General features: G+C 41.0%; 1 protein-coding gene across 3 annotated transcripts in view; it reads left to right on the forward strand.

Moving 5' to 3' along the window:
* exoc2 (exocyst complex component 2) overlaps positions 1–20868 on the forward strand; it is a 253466-nt gene that overhangs the window by 146459 nt on the left and 86139 nt on the right. For 2 of the 3 annotated variants that reach the window (XM_033016375.1, XM_033016377.1), the window contains exons 12-13: positions 8937–9062; positions 11905–12029. In XM_033016375.1, the coding sequence (XP_032872266.1) occupies positions 8937–9062; positions 11905–12029 (251 nt within the window). The remainder of the gene's footprint in view (positions 1–8936; positions 9063–11904; positions 12030–20868) is intronic. The other variant, XM_033016381.1, reaches the window with a different exon arrangement.

Raw genomic sequence — 20868 nt, forward strand, 5'->3', positions numbered from 1 at the left:
GTGACGACCATGCTGCGAGTATGAGTCAAGGGCAAACTCGGCGGAGTTCGTGAATTAGGTTGTGAAAGTGGGACAGGCCCTTTATCAGAGTGAAATTCTATTGGCCAATATTTTGGCCCACCTTTCAAACAAACAGACTAAGGCACATAATAAGTTGAGTCCATGCTCCTAAGTTAACGGGACTGTTAGATCAATATCCAGTCTAAAGGATGAAGATATTTTACAATCTTCAAAAGCATAGATTTCAAAACAGCAATAAAAGTACTTAGAATAGTGAACAAACTAGACATTTTCTGCATCCAGATAGATTAATTGAATTGAATAAACTTTGGGGGGAAAAGGACACTTGGACACAAGCTGCATAAACACGGGTCTTGCTAGGATGGTGGGAGTTTTATTTAAGAGTGTTATTAACCTTTCCAGTGAATGTATGACGCAGTGGATTAGCTTCATTAAAGCTCCTTTAAACTTAAAAAAGGGAGCTGAACAATTTCCTGAGGAGACTGATATTGTTTCACACAAAAGATATACAAAAAAATATGTTGCAGGAACAGGATCATACCATTTGTTTAATTAAATTGTTTACGGTCCTCTGGAATACTTATTACTTACTGGAATTCATTTGATTACAGTGGGATTTAGGGAGTGTTTGTTTGGTGAAGTGACCTTGATCTTTTTTTCTAGAACTCTCCCAAGAGATTGAATCTTTGCAAATAGGAAGGGTCTAGTGTGGGTGGTTTTGTTTACTTGTAGTATGGATGAACAGAACGATCAGACCATAACTTTCTGCATTTCACACAATTGCTTCTTTCGTTTTCATCGTTTTCTCTGTGGCATCCTGTGGCATTTTGTTATATTGAGTCTTCCTAGTGGATTGCGCTGAACGCCGTGGAGACGACATCACATACTGTTCCATTCACCACTCTCTCTACTCATGTTGCCACTATCAGGGATTAGAAACATAGACATAGAAATTAGGTGCAGGAGTAGGCCATTCGGCCCTTCGAGCCTGCACTGCCATTCAATATGATCATGGCTGATCATCCAACTCAGTATCCTGTACCTGCCTTCTCTCCATACCCCCCGATCCCTTTAGCTACAAGGGTCACATCTAACTCCCTCTTAAATATAGCCAATGAACTGGCCTCAACTACATTCTGTGGCAGAGAATTCCACAGATTCACCACTCTCTGTGTGAAAAAGGTTTTTCTCATCTCAGTCCAAAAAGATTTCCCCTTTATCCTTAAACTGTGACCTCTTGTTCTGGACTTCCCCAACATCGGGAGCAATCTTCCTGCATCTAGACTGTCCAACCCCTTAAGAATTTTGTAAGTTTCTATAAGATCCCCCCTCAATCTTCTAAATTCTAGCGAGTACAAGCCGAGTGTATCCAGTCTTTCTTCATATGAAAGTCCTCATATGAAAGATTAGAGGTTATGAGCTTTAAAAGAGAGGTTGGACAGACTTGGATAGTTTTCTCTGGATTGCCGGAGGTTAAGAGGAGACCTGATAGAAGTATATAAAATTATGAAAGGGGAAGAAGGGTCCCGACCCGAAACGTCACCTATCTGTTTTATCTAGAGATGCTGCCTGAGAATCTGAGTTACTCCAGCATTTTGTGTCTATCTATTGGAGGTGTAGTTAGGGTAGACGGTCAGAAGTTTTATCCCAGGGTGGAAACATCAAAGACTAGGCGGATTAGCTTCATGGTGGAAGGGGGAAAGTTTAAAGGAGATGTATGGGACCAGTGTTTTTACACTGAAGGAGGATCGGTGCGTGAAGCATATTGCCATGCACGGGTGGTGGTGAGAGTCGATGCAATAGTGACATTTACGAGGATTTTAGATAGGGACATGGATATCCATGGGATAGCAGGGAATGGAGAGGTATGGATGATATGCAGGCAGATGAAAGTAGTTTGCCTTAGCATTGTGTTTGCTGTAGACATTGTGGAATGAAGGGCCTGTTCTTTTGCTATACTTTTTTATGTTCCTATCCAAAATAGTTCTGATTTTTGTTCATTACATTAGCTAACTTTCTCAGTTGATGCAGCAATACTTTTTTTGTGGCTATTAAATGAAAAATTCTTTCAAATAAACCATTCTTTGTATTCTCAGTAGTCAGTGGCAGCCTGATGTGATAAGGTTGAGTTCTTTTTAAATTGGTCGTAGATCTTTGTCTAATTTTTCTGCTTGTAGATAACCTTGACAAAAAATGATTTATTTCATTTAAATGAACTGGGAGCATTTGCTTATTTTCAAGCAGACATTTTTTTGAGAACAGAATGAAAAATGGTGTTCCATTTTTCACCATCGACATATATAATGACCAGTAATTAATTTTAATCAGCAATGATAAGATATGCCTTGGAATAAACGCTGATATTGCATTAACACTATTCCATTGGTGCTCCCATGCTTAAAGCACATAATCTGACAAGATTAGACCAATATTGAATCACTTATCATCCCACAATTTTCAAAACGTCCAAGCATTTTCTAAATAATCTTGGAGTAATTCTATATAATCATCTCATTTTATGTCATAATAGATATTGTGCAATGTCATAGAAACATAGAAACTAGGTGCAGGAGGAGGCAGTTCGGCCCTTCGAGCCAGCACGGCCATTCATTGTGATCATGGCTGATCATCCACTAGCCCCTAGAGCTCTAACTAACATAACTCTCTCTTAAATCCATCCAGTGATTTGGCCTCCACTGCCCTCTGTGGCAGGGAATTCCATAAATTCGCAACTCTCTGGGTGAAAATGTTTTTTCTCACCTCAGCCTTAAATGACCTCCCCTTTATTCTGAGACTGTGGCCCCTGGTTCTGGACTCGCCCAACATTGGGAACATTTTTCCTGCATCTAGCTTGTCCAGTCCTTTTATAATTTTATATGTTTCTATAAGATTCCCCCTCATCCTTCTAAACTCCAGTGAATACAAGCCTAGTCTTTTCAATCTTTCCTCATATGACAGTCCCGCCATCCCAGGGATCAATCTCGTGAACCTACGTTGCACTGCCTCGATCACAAGGATGTCCTTCCTCAAATTAGGAGACCAAAACTGTACACAATACTCCAGATGTGGTCTCACCAGAGCCCTATATAACTGCAGAAGAACCTCTTTACTCCTATACTGAAATCCGCTTGTTATGAAGGCCAATATTCCATTAGCTTTCTTCACTGCCTGCTGTACCTGCACGCCAACTTTCAGTGTACAAGGAGACCCAGGTCTCGCTGTACCTCCTCCTTACCTAACCTAACCCCATTGAGATAATAATCTGCCCCCTTGTTTTGCCGCCAATGTGGATAACCTCACATTTATCTATATTATACTGCATCTGCCCACTCACTCAACCTGTCCAGGTCAGCCTGCAACCTCCTAACATCCTCTTCACAGTTCACACTGCCACCCAGCTTTGTGTCATCCGCAAACTTGCTAGTGTTGCTCCTAATTCCCTCTTCCAAATCATTAATATATATGGTAAACAGTTGCGGCCCCAACACCGAGCCTTGCGGCACTCCACTCACCACTGCCTGCCATTCTGAAAAGGACCCGCTCACTCCTACTCTTTGCTTCTAGTCTGCCAACCAATTTTCTATCCATGTCAAGTTGAGATGTTCTGTTTAACGCAAAGGAATGATTGAATGATCAAATTCTGCACTGACAACCTATGAAGTTATGTCCCATTTCTGGATTGAAATATTATGTAAATTGCATTTTAACTTGATATATCATCCCATTGGCTGTGCCCCATGTCCTCTGCCATCCCATGCTCTTCTGCAATGAAATAGTAGACATAACTTTGTTCACGTCTACTTTGTATTGATGTTGACAATGCAGAGATTTTTTTCACCATTAGTAGAAAGGTTGATGGTGAGTTTCAGTCCTTACTGGTGCTAATCATCCAGTAATTGGTATCAGTTGGAATATGGCCTATTTTGTCATATTTTGATTATATGATATATCAGAGTCACTAAACAGCAAGCTTCTCTTAACTATTCCATTCTATGTCTATGGTTGTATTCATGTAAACCGTGTATTTTACTATGACCTATTCCATTTATATTAAACACTAGCCTGTTGCATTTACAGTATATCTTCCAATTAAGTCTCAAATTATTTATCATTTTCAAACTTTCGACAACAACAATTCAAGAATAAGAAATTTAGTATTCCTTCCCCATGAAAACATATATTTCTTCTGTAATTAACAAAGCAAAAAGACCTTTTTTGATTTGAGCAGCATAAGATTATGTTTACCATGACAATATTTTATCCAAAAGACATTTTACATTAGGAGTTATGGGCCTGTCCCTTTTAGGCGATTGCAGGAGACGAGCTGGGAAGATCATTAAAGACCCCTCCCACCCCACCATGGACTGTTTGCCCTCCTCCCATCAGGGAGGCGGTACAGGAGCCTCAGGTCTCGTACCAGTAGGATAAGGAACAGCTTCTACAATCATACCGTCGCATTGCTGAACTCGGAGTCCCGCCGATAGATTCCTCCGGTCCCTCCGTCCCCATTGTTTAATTATTCTGCATTTTTTTATTATTCTGTATCCTCTTTTTTTAAATTTCTATATTGCACTACTACGGACTGACGCAAAACTGGATTTCGTTGTACCGATACTCAGTATTTGTGCAATGACATTAAAGTTGAATTGAATTGAACTATGCAGTCGCCACATCTTCGTGGGTGGTTTCCGGGGAGTTGCCTTCATGGTCGTGAGGAGTTCCCTCATTCTGGGAACTAGTCGTGGCCTCATTATGGTCGTCGTGAATTTTTTAACATGTTGAAAAATTAACGGCTAGAACGAAGCCGCCATGTAGATTAGCGATAATTCTTGTGCCGTAGGTGGGCCGCCAGGAGGTCCTAGTGGGTTGCCAGGAGGTCGAAGGTTCTCAGAGGTTCTGGTAGGTTGTAGCCAGTGCTGACTGGTGAATTTCATTGGCTCATTGGGGGGAAAAAAGGTAAGCAGTAGTTTTCAGAACCAAGGATACGTTAATTGTCCGCCGAGATTCACAGCCGTGTTTCTCTGGCTTCTTAAAAGTTGTATCCACTCCTTTCCCCCCCCCCCCCCCCCCCCCCTTTCCCCCCCTCTCCCCCCCTCTTTTAAAGGACTTACCGTACACTGTGCTTTAGCCGTCTTAATTACAGCACCAACCTTCCTGTTCATCGCGGTGTGTGTCTGTATCACCTTGGCTTTGCACCGTGTGAATCTTTTAGACAGGGCAAGCGGGGAGAGCGCTGTCTAAAAAATTCACACGGGCTGGTGAAGGAAGCGATGTGTTTGTGTGTGTGTTCCACTCTGACAGTCGCCGTTCCAGTTGCCGTTTTTTCAGGCGACTGCCGGCAACTTGACAGTAGCGGCAGTCCGCTGAAAAATCGCCTAAGTGGGACAGGCCCATTAGAGAATCAGCGACTGTGTGTTAGAGCAATTGGCACACAGAAGCAGTGATTGAGGGCACCATTTCAGTATTTCTTACTAAATATACAGTTCATATTGCAATGTGAGCCTCAATTGTTAATGTAGACAGTTTCACTTTCGAAGATGCCTTTATAATTTGTCATCCTAGCAACTGGTTTTCGACATGTGTACTTACTGTACATTTCAAAGAAGCTTTCAGTATTTGAGAACCATTGATGTCTGAACCACATCCCTTCAGCCCATTGCAAAGGTGTTCACACTGAATAGATAACCAAAGTATTATATTAGCATCTTATATTAGCATTTTGAATTGAGAGAGACTTGAAGAATTGGTTGTTTGGCCAATATAATTCCATGGGTGGTCTGGACACAGTACAGGCAGTAAGTCAAGTCACAGTGCACAGGAAACAATTTCCAAAGGTGTTTGGGGTGCTATGAAAGTCTGTAACCTTTGGTGGGTCGATAGAAATTTGGACCTCTTGTTCCAGCACCAATGGTGCAAGCATGTTGTTTTTCTGATGCTGGTGTACCTCAATAGGAAATTGAGAGTGGCACTGCAAGCAATACAGGCAATGTTAAGTCAACACATTGCAAGTGCGTTTGTAGCAGCTGGGATAAATTCTGCTTTTGGGATTGCATTACATTTGCAGTGTTTCAGCGCTACCTTGTGGTTAATCTTGGGTTAAAGTCATGTTCTGGTGATTTGTTCCAGATGTTTATTAATCCTTAGTGTAACGTGGGTTGTTGTGGTTCCATATGGCTGGTTCCAGTTATTGGTAATATATAATGTGATCAAAAACTATTCCATATTAAACAATTCATCTGAAAATAGTGCAATTAGTGCAGTGGTATCCTGTGAAATAGGAGAGCATTTTTAAACTGGCATTATCCATGTCTCAAATAAGAAATACAGTTTAGACCCACACAATGCAGATAACTCTGGTTCATCAAAAGTGCATATTCAATATAACAATCAGGACATTATTATTTTGCCATGATTTTTGTTCTGCTTCTCTGCTCAATAGTTGTGTGCAGCTATTCTCTATTAGATGTTCATTCCTTGTGATCCATGAAAAATAATCACATACGAAATGAAAAGAATTCTGTTAATGTAACCATATTTCCCCTGAGATATATTGGACACACAGTCTTAAGACTTAAGGATTAACTCAAACAAAGAAAATACAAAGTTGATATTCATGATCTGTTCTTAAAATCTTGCAGTTACCTTCTGAGCAACTTCATTGCGAGCAACTTACTTGTGAGCAACTTACTTGTGAGCAACTTACTTGTGAGCAACTTACTTGTGAGCAACTTCATTGCGAGCAACTTCATTGCGAGCAACTTACTTGTGAGCAACTTACTTGTGAGCAACTTACTTGTGAGCAACTTCATTGCGAGCAACTTACTTGTGAGCAACTTACTTGTGAGCAACTTACTTGTGAGCAACTTACTTGTGAGCAACTGTTCTGTTGATCTCTTGCTTCCTCACTTTTTGAGCAATTATACAATTTGTTTTTTCCTCGTATGAGAAAGGAAATTATTAAATTATTATTTGCATGTAATCAACAAATTGATTTTATAATCTTTTGATAGTTAGAAATAATAGCATGGGGTAAAATATTATTGAGTTGAGAACATAATAGTAAAATGGAAATATTGGTCCTTACAATAGAGATATCAGATTGATATATCCAATAATTTAAATGAGATTGATTGCAAGAGGTGTAGACAGTAGTCTGTAGCCTCATGTTAAAACATGTGCAGAACATTATTCTCTTATTTTCTTTGTTGCATCCCTGATACGTGTGAACCTGAACCCGTTTAGACCATCAAGGAAACATTAATGCTGAACCAGGTATTGACTTGACTTTGCTTTAGAGATATAACGTGGAAACAGGCCCTTCAGTCCACGCCGGCCAGCGATTACTGCCTACACTAACACTATCCTACACACTAGCGACAATTCACAATTTTACAGAAGCCAATTAACGTATAAACTTGTATATCTTTGAAGTGTGGGAGGAAACCAGAACACCTGGAGAAAACTGTGCCACTGTGCTGCCCATTGTTCTGCCTTAACCCGACATCTACATATCCATCTGTTTAGAGCAGTTCAGGGCCTGTCCCACCAGCATGCGATAGCATGCGTCTAGCGCGATCAAACATGGTCGCCTGAGCCGTATGGCCTCGCGGGGCCGGTCCCACTTTGATCGCCGGAGGCGTATGGAGTTGTGCGGGGCTGGTCCCGACATCGCGCGGTGCTCCAAAAATCTTGCACTGTCCTAAATTCCCGCGCGACAACAGCCTGTCGGCCCACAGCCGCATTGAGGCCGTACGCAGCGCCTCGATGGGTGTGCGCATCATCTCAACGTCGTACGCAGCGTCTTGACGGCGTACGCAGCGTCTTGATGGCTTACGCCTAGCGCGTGGCGTTGCGCGATGACGTCATGGCCCTGTTTGCCGTTGCGTGATGAAGTCACCGCCCGACGCCGTGCGACGTCCAAATTCATTCGGCCCGCCTCCTGCCCAGCTGGTGAGTATGATGTCGGGACCAGCCCCGCACAACTCCAGACGCCTCCGCGGTTGGAAGTGGGATCGACCTCGCGAGGCCGTACGCCTCAAGCCACCACGTTTGGTCGCGCTAGACGCATGCAATCGCATGCTGGTGGGACAGGCCCTTTACTTGCCTAAACCCACGTTGCTTCAGCTCATTTGCATCATCTAACCTGTGTTTGTGTGTCAAAATAGGTCGTAATGAATGTTTCCGATTACAAAAACCTCATCTGCTAAATAAAACGTTGGCAATTTGTTCACTGTGCTTTGTGATTGCAAAACTATAAATGTTGCCGTCATTTCCTTCTCAAGACCACCTCAGTGGGATAAGCTTGGTTGACAACTACATTCTCCAGAATTACTAATCCAAAAGCAGATTTTCAGAATTGATTTGTTTTATTTTAAGAAATACATACAAATTGGATGGCCACTTAAATTTGAATGCTAACTATAAAATAAATGAATAAGCATTTTATGACGTTTTACAAAATTGTGGTGAATATGTGTTGACATAGATAATTAAACCTAACCTTCAGATCATTAATTAGTTATATGGTTATGAGATTATTATGAAGCTTTGCCTGTTTATTTTGAAATCTGTGGAGAAAGGGGTTATTTTTATTGTTCACCTTGAACACACAACTGTTCATTTGGCACATTCCTATGCTCCGTATTTTCCTTGTAAAGTGAAAGTTATGTTTCGAAATTAAGAGTAAATTATGGCATTCACACTGTTCAGAAACTTGAAGATGTGTTACTATCTCTGAATGATCAAAATTAGAATACCTTGTGGTTTTCCAGGGGACTACTGTTTTGAAACAAGCAAATGTCATGCAGATTTAGTACTTGATGGTTGTGAGACCTTGACAATAAATATTTCTCAAATTATAGTTGAAACTTGCAGATATCAGCATCATTGATTATCCTGTTTGTTCGTTTGTATAGGTGCAACTGTTCTCCACGGCCCTATGCTGGATTTGGACAGTGACGTACGGCCTTCTCCCATTAGTCGTCTGAGTCAAACCACATCAGTGAAAAGGGCCAGCAGTTTTCAATCTTCTCGTGATGATTGTAAGAACTGTAGAGCATGCACTTACGTTTTACGAATGTTTAGTTGCAGTGATCAGAGAAAATAGTTGTTCGATGGATGACTTTGTACAAACTTAAAAATATATTGATGGAGTTACTACCTGGGTTTGCTACTAAGCCAAAATGGCCTAAGGAATTCACAGAAACCATTGTGTACTGTATTTTGGGATGGATCTTTAAATGTGTACATGACAGTCCATGCATGCAAAGAGCAAATTATTGATACCATTCATAGAAGAATGATATCAATAATTTCTGCCACAGAAGGTAGTTGAGGCCAGTTCATTGGCTATTTTTAAGAGGGAGTTAGATGTGGCCCTTGTGGCTAAAGGTATCAGGGGGTATGGAGAGAAGGCAGGTACAGGATACTGAGTTGGATGATCAGCCATGATCATATTGAATGGCGGTGCAGGCTCGAAGGGCCGAATGGCCTACTCCTGCACCTATTTTCTATGTTTCTATGAACTAAACAGCACAGCACAGCACAGGCATGGGCCCTTCGGCACACAATGTTAATGCTGAACTTGATGTCACCTGCCTCATTGAACTGATCTCACTTGCCTGTACACTATCCTTATCCTTCTATTCCCTGCACTTCCATGTGCCGATCTAAAAGCCGCTTAAATGCCACCATTGTATCTGCCTCCACCACCACCCCTTTCGATGTGTTCCAGGCTCTCTGTGTAAAAAAAAACCTGCTCCACTCATGTCCATTAAACTTTCCCTCTCTCATTGTATAGCTATGCCCTGTAGTGTTGGACATTTCCACCCAGGGAATAAGGCTCTGACTATCTACCTTATCAGACATGTTCACAACTCAAAAAATGCAAGACAATGGATATCTGCAACCTGAATATCTCATCATTGACCCTTCATATTTATTGGCATTACCATCATGTTGTCTTGCACTCTCAGCATCCTGATATCAGGAATGACCAGAAAAACAACTGGACAAGCTACATAAATACAGTGGCATTAGGAGCACGCTACAGAGACTAGGTATTCATCAGTGAATAACTCAATTTCTAACACCATAATGCCTTTCTTGCATTTACAATCCACAATAGGTTTACGACATACTCCCCTCTTGCCAAGAAACTTGACAACATCCAGGCCACTTGATGGGTATCCCATCCACTACCTACACGGTCAATTTCTCCATCATTAGTCCACCATGGCTGCAGTGTGTACCACCTACATATTGCAGTGCATTCACTAACCTGAATTAATCCAACAGCAATTCCCAAACGTGGCCTGTACCACCATTATGGATGTGAGCAGCAGGAGCATGCTATCACCGCCCTTCATTGTCTTCTCCTCAAGTAACTTACACACCTTCCTGACCTGCCCCTGGAGCAAGCTCTACAGTTATCATGTAGTTTAAGTTATAACCGAGGTGCAGTGAAAAAGCTCTCTGTTCCAGCATAGCTTTCAGTACAGTTTTATACTGGCATGCTAGCTCTCGTACTTTGGTGTGACCCAGCACAGTACGAGGCTATTGTACAGTAGGCAGCTGACAAAATTCATAGAAATATGAAGAACCGGTCAGACTCAACTCCCAGCTCATTGCCTGTCAGTGGTGTTGGTGTTACCGACTGTAAAGATCTGTTTTTAAAAAATTTAATCTTTAAAACTTGATTTTAACCTAAAAATGCATTCATTGACTCAAGCTAAATTAAAAGTTTTGAAACAAATTTAAGTAAAATAACATTAATTATGTAAAAAAAAAAAAAAAGTTGGAGGAACTCAGTGGATCAGGCAGCATCTATGGAGGGAAATGGACAGATGATGTTTCCCATGTCTGTCCATTTCCCTCCACAGATGCTGACTAGCCTTAGTACCTCCAGCCTTTTGCTTTTTCTTGTTTAAAATTCCAGCATTTTCCTGTTCTCCAAGATTAACCACGTACTTTTCTTGCTATGTTTGCATCGGGGTTAACGGCATAGGCTCAGCTGAAGGGTCCGTGGAAAATGACGCTACCCTGTCAGACTGTGTAGGGACTCCACCAGAATAGCACTTGGGCGATTCAGATTGTACCAGCAGTAAAAACCGAGATTACCTCAGGGATACCTGGAGAAATCTTCGCATTAGTGCTGGCAATAGGACATAACATCTGACCTGTATTCTCTTGCTTTAGTGTTACAAGCAGGAAACCAGCTTTAACATTTATTCATTTGTAGAATATTTCAAGACAATAGTTTGATGATGATTGCTTGCAGTGTGTAATGAGTAATGAATTTTCACCACTTAGAGGGAGAAATATTTACTTTCATTATAACAAAAAATATCAATTGAATTGTTTTCCTTTGTTTTGCCTCGAATTTCCTTCCATCGCCTTTGTTTTGTTTTGCTCTAGAACCACACATTGAAAAGATCTCCGAATAATGGCTAGATTTTTGATAGCTTTGAAGAGAAAATTTATTTAACTCTGCAAATAACTGTAATCTTGATTATAATTTCTTATAATGCTATATGACAAGGTTAAAAAAACAGGTTTATATTAATATCCATAGGAAACTGGTTTCAGTCCAAAGGAAATAAGTTAGTTATTATTGTTCAGAATTTGCCCAGTGAGTTTTGACCAAAAGAAAAGTGTCTGATTATAAATTTAGATAAAACTGTCTTTTGAACTCATCGGGGGAATGAAGACTTTCAATTTTATTTTAATAAATTAAATCACAAAAACATAACCTAAGTGAAATTATGTGCCCCAAGATAGTTTTAGACATTAATTTAAAAAAAACGTAGATTATATTTTGAAATATATATTTTTTTAAAAGAAGGCTGGTTCAATATGTTTGCACATTTTTGTTTTGTTTTTCAGCATGGCGTTTTAAGGCCCCTCAGCTTGTCACATTTGTTGATAATCTAACAGAAATCGTTATCAGTCAACTGCCAAATTTCTGGAAGCTCTGGATATCCTATGTGAATGGAAGCCTTTTCAGTGAGGTAAATACAGATGCCCGTAACCTTGAGTTTTTGCAATCTTAAGAAGCAACGTGTCATAATTAAATTGGCCTTCTGACGTTAAAAGATACAAAGTAGCTGGTATGCTTTCCTTTGACGACTTTCAGAATAAAGCAGAATAAATCAAAACCGTGTAGATCACTGCATCTAGATTTGATTGCCAATGCATGCTGTCATTGCTCAATAATTAATCTCTGTCAACGGCAACAGGAAACCAAAATAGTCTTCATTTTTATATGGTTACACCACATAAAGTAACCCAGTCTTTCTGAAACAAAGTCAAGATTAACATTATCTCTGGCTGATAGAGATTAATTTATTTTTTTTAAGTTACAAGCCGAGATTCAATGTACGTGATTTTGTAGATTTGACTTTTTTTAAATTGTAATTTAGAAACATAGAAACATAAAAAATACGTGCAGGAGGAGGCCATTCGGCCCTTCGAGCCAGCACCACCATTCATTTTGATCAAGGCTGATCGTCCCCTATCAATAACTCGTGCCTGCCTTCCCCCCATATCCCTTGACTCCACTAGCCCCTAGAGCTCCATCTAACTCTCTCTTAAATCCATCCAGTGACTTGGCCTCCACTGCCCTCTGTGGCAGGGAATTCCATAAATTCACTACTCTCTGGGTGAAAAAGTTTTTTCTCACCTCAGTCTTAAATGACCTCCCCTTTATTCTAAGACTGTGGCCCCTGGTTCTGGACTCGCCCAACATTGGGAACATTTTTCCTGCATCTAGCTTGTCCAGTCCTTTTATAATGTTATATGTTTCTATGAGATTCCCCCTCATCCTTCTAATCTCCAGTGAATACAAGCCTAGTCTTTTCAATCTTTCCTCATATGACAGTCCCGCCATCCCAGGGATCAATCTCATGAACCTACGCTGCACTGCTTCAATCACAAGGATGTCCTTCCTCAAATTAGGAGACCAAAACTGTACACAATACTCCAGATGTGGTCTCACCAGAGCCCTATACAACTGCAGAAGAACCTCTTTACTCCTATACTGAAATCCTCTTGTTATGAAGGCCAACATTCCATTAGTTTTCTTCACTGCCTGATGTACCTGTAAGCCAACTTTCAGTGACTGGTGTACAAGGACGCCCAGGTCTCGCTGCACCTCCCCCGTACCTATCCTAACCCCATTGAGATAATAATCTGCCCCTTGTTTTTGCCGCCAAAGTGGATAACCTCACATTTATCTATATTATACTGCATCTGCCACGCATCTGCCCACTCACTCAACCTGTCCAGGTCACCCTGCAACCTCCTAACATCCTCTTCACAGCTCACACTGCCACCCAGCTTTGTGTCATCCGCAAACTTGCTAGTATTGCTCCTAATTCCCTCTTCCAAATCATTAATATATATAGTAAACAGTTGCGGCCCTAACACCGAGCCTTGCGGCACTCCACTCGCCACTGCCTGCCATTCTGAAAAGGACCCGTTCACTCCTACTCTTTGCTTCCAGTCTGCCAACCAATTTTCTATCCATTTCAATACCCTACCCCCAATACCATGTGCTCTAATTTTAGTCACCAGTCTCCCGTGCGGTACCTTATCAAAGGCTTTCTGAAAGTCTAGATACACTACATCCACTGGCACCCCTTCATCCATTTTACTTGTCACATGCTCAAAAAATTCCAGAAGATTAGTCAAGCATGATTTCCCTTTCATAAATCCATGTTGACTTGGACTAATAGAATAGAATAGAATAGAATCTTTAATTGCCACGCAACCAGGGTTGGTGGTATTTGGGTTTGGTACATGATGGTACACTGCTTTTGTTACATACCACTAATAACACAGATCACCGTAATAAAGTGCATCCATACCACATCACAAATCACAAATCTCACCAACAATACATAGTGCAAAAGAACAAACAAAGACCATAGACAAGACACTGTATACATCAAAAGTCATATTATTGTCTGATTATTGGACGGAATTGAGAGTTCTTATTGCTGAGGGGAAGAAACTGTTTTTAAAGCGGGTGGTTTTAGTAGCAAGTGACCTGAGGCGCCTCCCCGAAGGGAGAGACTGAAAAAGGTGATTTGCTGGATGGGAGTAGTCCGAGATGATCTTTTTTGCCCGTTTTGAGGTACGTTGGAGATAACTTGAATGGATTGAGGGGAGGGGGGAGTTGATGATCCTGGAGGCCTTGGAGACAATGCGTTGTATTCTGTGTAGTGAGTGACTATCGGTGTTACCGTACCAGACTGTGATTGAGTGGGTGATGATGCTTTCAATGATTGATTGATAGAAACGGACCAGGAGGTGTTTATCGACCTTTTACTGCTATCCAAATGCCCCACTATTACCTCTTTAATAATTGACTCCAGCATCTTTCCCACCACCGAAGTCAGGCTAACTGGTCTGTAATTCCCTGTTTTTTCTCTCGCTCCTTTCTTGAAAAGTGGGATAACATTAGCTATCCTCCAATCCACAGGAACTGATCCTGAATCTATTGAACATTGGAAAATGATCACCAATGCGTCCACTATTTCTAGAGCCACCTCCCTGAGGACCCTGGGATGCAGACCATCAGGTCCAGGGGATTTATCATCCTTCAGTCCCATTAGCCTACTCAATACTATTTCTCGCCCAATGAAAATTTCTTTCAGTTCCTCTACCCCCTTAGATCCTCTGTCCTCCAGTACATCTGGGAGATTGATTGTGTCTTCCTTAGTGAAGACAGATCCGAAGTACCTATTCAACTCTTCTGCCATTTCCTTGTTGTCCATAATAATTTCACCCGTGTCTGCCTTCAAGGGCCCCACATTTGACTTTGCTACTCTTTTTCCCTTAACATATCTAAAGAAGCTTTTACTGTCCTTCTTTATATTCCTGGCCAGCTTCCCTTCGTACTTCATCTTTTCAGCCCCTATTGCCCGTTTTGTTTCCTTCTGTTGTCCTATGAAAGTTTCCCAATCCTCTGGCTTCCGGCTACTCTTTGCTGTGTTATACATTTGTCGCTGTTCCGCTGTCATTAAGAGGAGCCCGCTTTCTATCTTTCTGTGCCTCTGTAAGTTCTTTTGAGTGGATAATTTATCTATTGGTAAAGGGTCACAAAACAAACTGAACACATAATTCACTATTAATAGAGATAAATGACCAGCAGTGAGCCAACTTTCCCATCCCTCCCCTTTTGTCTTCACTATCTCCTACATTCTACCCCTAATACAAAATGTCTAAAGAAGGGTTCTGACCCAAATTTGTCCTCTGGAGATGCTGCCTGATCTGCTGAGTTACTCAAGCACTTTGTGTGTTTTGCTGAAAACTCCAGCATCTACAATTCCTTGTGTCCCCTATCTCTATCTTGCACACATTTGCACATACACGTACATGCAAAAATGCATTGAAGGCTTTAGGTTTCATCAGGATTTGATAATAAATTAACGCGTTTGATCTCAAGATCCCAACCTTAGCCATTGATTTTTTTCCCCAGCAGCAAACTAAATTGGTGTTGAGTCATTCCCCGCAGCTTAATAGGTATACAGAGAGCTATGGCTAGAGTTATTCGATGTGGAGTGATTTTACACTTGTAAAACTGATTAAATAGCACATTCAGAGCAAGACCACGAGTAAGTTATACAGAACTTCATTGATATATTATTTGTTGTATGTATTAAACAGAAAGAAAATGAACTCTGTACACTTGCTGCCATAGAATAGAAGTGAGATGTGAAAATAAATACTCTCAGTTCTACATTCCCATGTAAAATGCTATGGATTACCTTGCACTAATTACATAAACACGAATATTACTATTTACTATTAGTCCTGCTTCAATTGGCTACTGTGACATAATTTATAATTAGAACCCTTCACATTTGTAGCAGCCTCAGGTAAACTCCTGCTGCAAAAGTCCCTAAATTGTGTCAATTGTGGCTAATTGGCCTTTGGAGCCTATTTAGGAGCCTGCTGGTACACTGCACATAAAGGTGATATTTGTGATATATGAGCAGAGCTGAGCTTCACTCACCGACTGGGAATATTAAGAATGAGGAAGCTGCCGCAATCTTAGAAGTATTCCAAACCCGTAAAGAGTGCTGTTGGATTTTGTGAATATCACCTGAAAAAACAGACCAAAAAAAATTGAACTTTATAGTGCACTGTGCTAGCATGGGATAAAGCCAAAAGGAAGATGATAGCCAAAATGTCTTGGAAGGCAGTTTTTGGTGGAAAGTGCAAACTTTATCACTGTTTTTATTTAATCACTTGTGGTGTTCAGTCATTTTTAGCCTGACAAGGAACAGAAACCATACATGAGCCTCTGCCATTATTTAGTTAATAACTTAAAACAAAGATACCGTAGAATTAATTTTCATTTGTTCAAACTTACTGTATTAAATACTTCTGCATGTCTCTCTTTCTACAATTGATTAAACATTTTCCTCCTCTTCTCCCACATTGGATTTAAAGCAAAACAATTTTTTCTTTGTTTTCTATCTTCAAATTTTTATTTTAATCTGGACATAACTTAGTTTTCATATCTTCATATACAATTTATCACTGCCATTCAAAATTTGAACTTGAGTGACAGGTTTCTTAATTCCTTGTCCCGCCAATAGATCTAGAAATAATATTTTCTTCAGTTATACATATTTCCTTTGGCTTTGCGTCCAATATTTCCCAGTTACCGTCAATGTAGTGAAATCTCTAACTAAACAAATTCTGTATAATTAAGCTGGCAGCTACAGTGCCCTCCATAATGTTTGGGACAAAGACCCATCATTTTATTTATTTGCCTCTACTCCACAATTTGAGATTTGTAATAGAAAAAATCACATGTGACTAAAGTGCACATTGTCAGATTTTAATAAAAGCCATTTTTATACATTTTGGTTTCACCATGTAGAAATTACAGCTATGTGTATACATAGTTCCCCCATTTCAGGGCACCATAATGTTTGGGACACATGGCTTCATAGGTGTTTGAAATTGCTCAGGTGTGTTTAATTGCCTCCTTAATGCATAGAAACATAGAAACATAGAAACATAGAAAGTAGGTGCGAGAGTAGACCACCAGGTCCGTCGAGCCCGCACCGCCATTCGCTCATGGCTGAACACTAAACAGACACACTTACCCACAAACAGTAGACACAAGACACAGAACACAAGACACTACCCTCCCCTTTATACCGCTATCACCCCTCTCCACCCCAAGAACCTCGTGATCTCCTGGGGGAGGCAAAAAACCGGATAAAAACCCAGGTCCAATTCGGGAAAAAAATCCGGGAAATTCCTCTCCGACCCCAATCCAGGCGATCGACACTTGTCCAGGAGATCACTCAGGTCTTACTATACTAACCATACCTAGGTCCATATCCCTGCCCTCTCCCCGTAGCCCCTTATCCCCTTGGCAGCTAAAAAAACATCTATTTTAGTCTTAAATATATTTAAAGTTTCTGCTTCCACTGCTCCCTGGGGCAGTGAATTCCATAAATTAACCACCCTCTGGGTGAAGAAGTTCTTCCTCATCTCAGTTTTAAAAGAGCCCCCCCTTATTCTGCAACTATGTCCCCTAGTTCTAGTTTCCCCGATCATTGGGAACATCCTCGGTGCATCCACCCGATCAAGGCCCCTCACGATCTTATATGTTTCAATGAGATCGCCTCTCATTCTTCTAAACTCCAAAGAGTAGAGTTCCAGCCTACTTAACCTTTCCTCATATGTCAATCCCCTCATTGCAGGAATTAATCTTGTAAACCTTCGCTGCACTGCCTCCAGGGCTAGTACATCCTTTCTTAAGTATGGACCCCAGAACTGTACACAGTATTCCAAATGTGGTCTCACTAATACTGTGTACAGCTGCAGCAAGACCTCCGTGTTTTTATACTCAATCCCCCTAGCAATAAAGGCCAAAACTCCATTGGCCTTCCTGATTGCTTGCTGCACCTGCATACTAACTTTTAGTGATTCATGTACTAATACCCCTAGATCCCTTTGCGTTGCATTACAACGCAGCTCCTCCTCATTTAGAAAATAACTTGCCCTATCATTTTTTTTCCCAAAGTGAATGACTTCACATTTATTAGTATTAAATTTCATCTGCCAAGTTGTTGCCCACTCACCTAGCTTATCTATATCCTTTTGCAGACTCTTCCTATCCTCCTCATCCCCTACTTTTCCTCCCATTTTTGTATCGTCCGCAAATTTTGATATATTACACTTGGTTCCCTCCTCCAAATCATTTATATAAATTGTGAACAACTGGGGTCCCAGCACCGACCCTTGCGGAACCCCGCTAGTTACCGGTTGCCATCCCGAGTATGAACCATTTATCCCCACTCTCTGCTTCCTATTTGTTAGCCAATCCTCTACCCATGCTAATATATTACCCCCAATCCCATAATTTTTTATTTTTAGCAATAGTCTCTTATGTGGCACCTTGTCAAAAGCCTTTTGGAAGTCCAAGTATACCACATCCACCGGTTCCCCTTTATCCACCCGGGTTGTTACTTCCTCAAAGAATTCGAGCAGATTCGTTAAACAGGACTTCCCCTTCACAAAACCATGCTGGTTCTGTCCGATGAAGTCATGTTTATCCAAGTGCCCCGTTAGTGTTTCTTTAATAATTGTCTCTAACATTTTACCCACCACCGATGTTAGACTAACCGGTCTATAGTTACCCGCCTTCTGTTTACTTCCTTTTTTAAATATAGGTGTTACATTGGCCATTTTCCAATCCACTGGGACCGTTCCTGCCTCCAGGGAGTTTTGGAAAATTATCACCAATGCATCCACAATCCCCACCGCTATCTCCCTCAAGACCCTTGGATGTAATCCATCAGGCCCAGGGGATTTATCCTCCTTCAGTCTCATTAATTTCCCTAATACCACCTCCTTGGTGATCTTAATAGTATTTAGCTCCTCCATTCCTACCGCCCCCTGTTTATCCAGCGTTGGAATATTTTTTGTGTCTTCTATGGTGAAGACTGATACAAAATACTCGTTTAATGCCTTTGCCATTTCCATGTTCCCCACCAACAACTCTCCAGTCTCACCCTCCAATGGACCAACGTTCACCTTAGCCACCCTTTTTCTTTTTATATAGCTATAAAAACTCTTACTATTAGTTTTTATGTTGTTCGCTAAATTCCTAAATGCAGGTATAAGAGAGCTCTCAGCACCTATTCTTTCCATCACCTTTGGAAACTTTTATTGCTGTTTATCAACGTGAGGACAAATGTTGTGCCAATGAAAGTCAAAGAAGCCATTATGAGACTGAGAAACAATAATAAAACTGTTAGAGACATCGGCCAAACCTTAGGCTTACCAAAATCAACTGTTCGGAACATCATTAAGAAGAAAGAGAGCACTGGTGAGCTTACTAATCGCAAAGGGACTGGAAGGCCAAGGAAGACCTCCACAACTGATGACAGTAGAATTCCCTCTATAATAAAGAAAAATCCCCAAACACCTGTCCGACAGATCAGAAACACTCTTCAGGAGTCAAGTGTGGATTTGTCAATGACCACTGTCCGCAGAAAACATCATGAACATAAATGCAGAGGCTGCACTGCAAAGTGCAAACCACTGGTTAGCCGCAAAAATAGGATGGCCAGGTTACAGTTTGCCAAGAAATACTGAAAAGAGCAACCACATTTCTGGCAACCACATTTGTGGATGAATATTAACTTATATCAGAGAAGGAACTGCCCAAGATCCAAAGCATACCACCTCATCTGTGAAACACAGTGGTGGGGGTGTTATGACCTGGGCATGTATGGCTGCTGAAGGTACTGGCTCACTTATCTTCATTAATGATACAACTGCTGATGGTAGTAGCGTACTGAATTCTGAAGTGCACAGACATATCCTATCTGCTCAAGTTCAAACAAATGCCTCAAAACTCATTGGCTGGCGGTTTATTCTACAGCAAGACAATGATCCCAAACATACTGCTAAAGCAACAAAGGAGTTTTTCAAAGCTAAAACATGGTCAATTCTTGAGTGGCCAAGTCAATCACCTGATCTGAACCCAATTGAGCATGTCTTTTATATGCTGAAGAGAAAACTGAATGGGACTAGCCCCCAAAACAAGCATAAGCTAAAGATGACTGCAATACAGGCCTGGTAGGGCATCACCAGAGAAGACACCCAGCAACTGGTGATGTCCATGAATCGCAGACTTCAAGCAGTCATTGCATGCAAAGGATATGCAACAAAATACTTAAGGGCCTGTCCCACTGTACGAGATAATTCAAGAGTTCACCCGAGTTTTCCCCTGATTCAAACTCGGAGAATGTCCGTAGCGGGTCCAAAGGAGTTTGTGGATGTCTCGTAGCGGCTCGTATGAGTAAAAAGTAACAATTTTTATCATCACAAGTATTTTTTTACTCGTGGACATTTATCAGTGTTAAAAAAACGTCACGAGTTTACCGGATTTCCCGAGTACCTACCGTTACTCATACGAGCCACTACGAGACATCAACGGACTCCTACGGTCCCGCTATGGACATTCTCCGAATTGGAATCGGGGGAATACTCAGGAGAATTCTTGAATTGCCTCGTACAGTGGGACAGGCCCTAAAACATGACTACTTTCATTTACATGACATTGCTGTGTCCCAAAAACTATGGTGCCCTGAAATGGCATATGTATAAACACTGCTGTAATTTCTACATGGTGAAACCAAAATGTATAAAAATGGCCTTTATTAAAATCTGTCAATGTGCACTTTAACCACATTGTGATTTTTTTTCTATTACAAATCTCAAATTGTGGAGTACAGAGGCAAATAAAGAAATGATGGGTCTTTGTCCCAAACATTATAGAGTACTGTAATGGCACTGTACATCTGTCTC

This window comes from Amblyraja radiata, chromosome 2 (genome assembly GCF_010909765.2).
Source record: "Amblyraja radiata isolate CabotCenter1 chromosome 2, sAmbRad1.1.pri, whole genome shotgun sequence".
NCBI lineage: Eukaryota > Metazoa > Chordata > Chondrichthyes > Rajiformes > Rajidae > Amblyraja > Amblyraja radiata.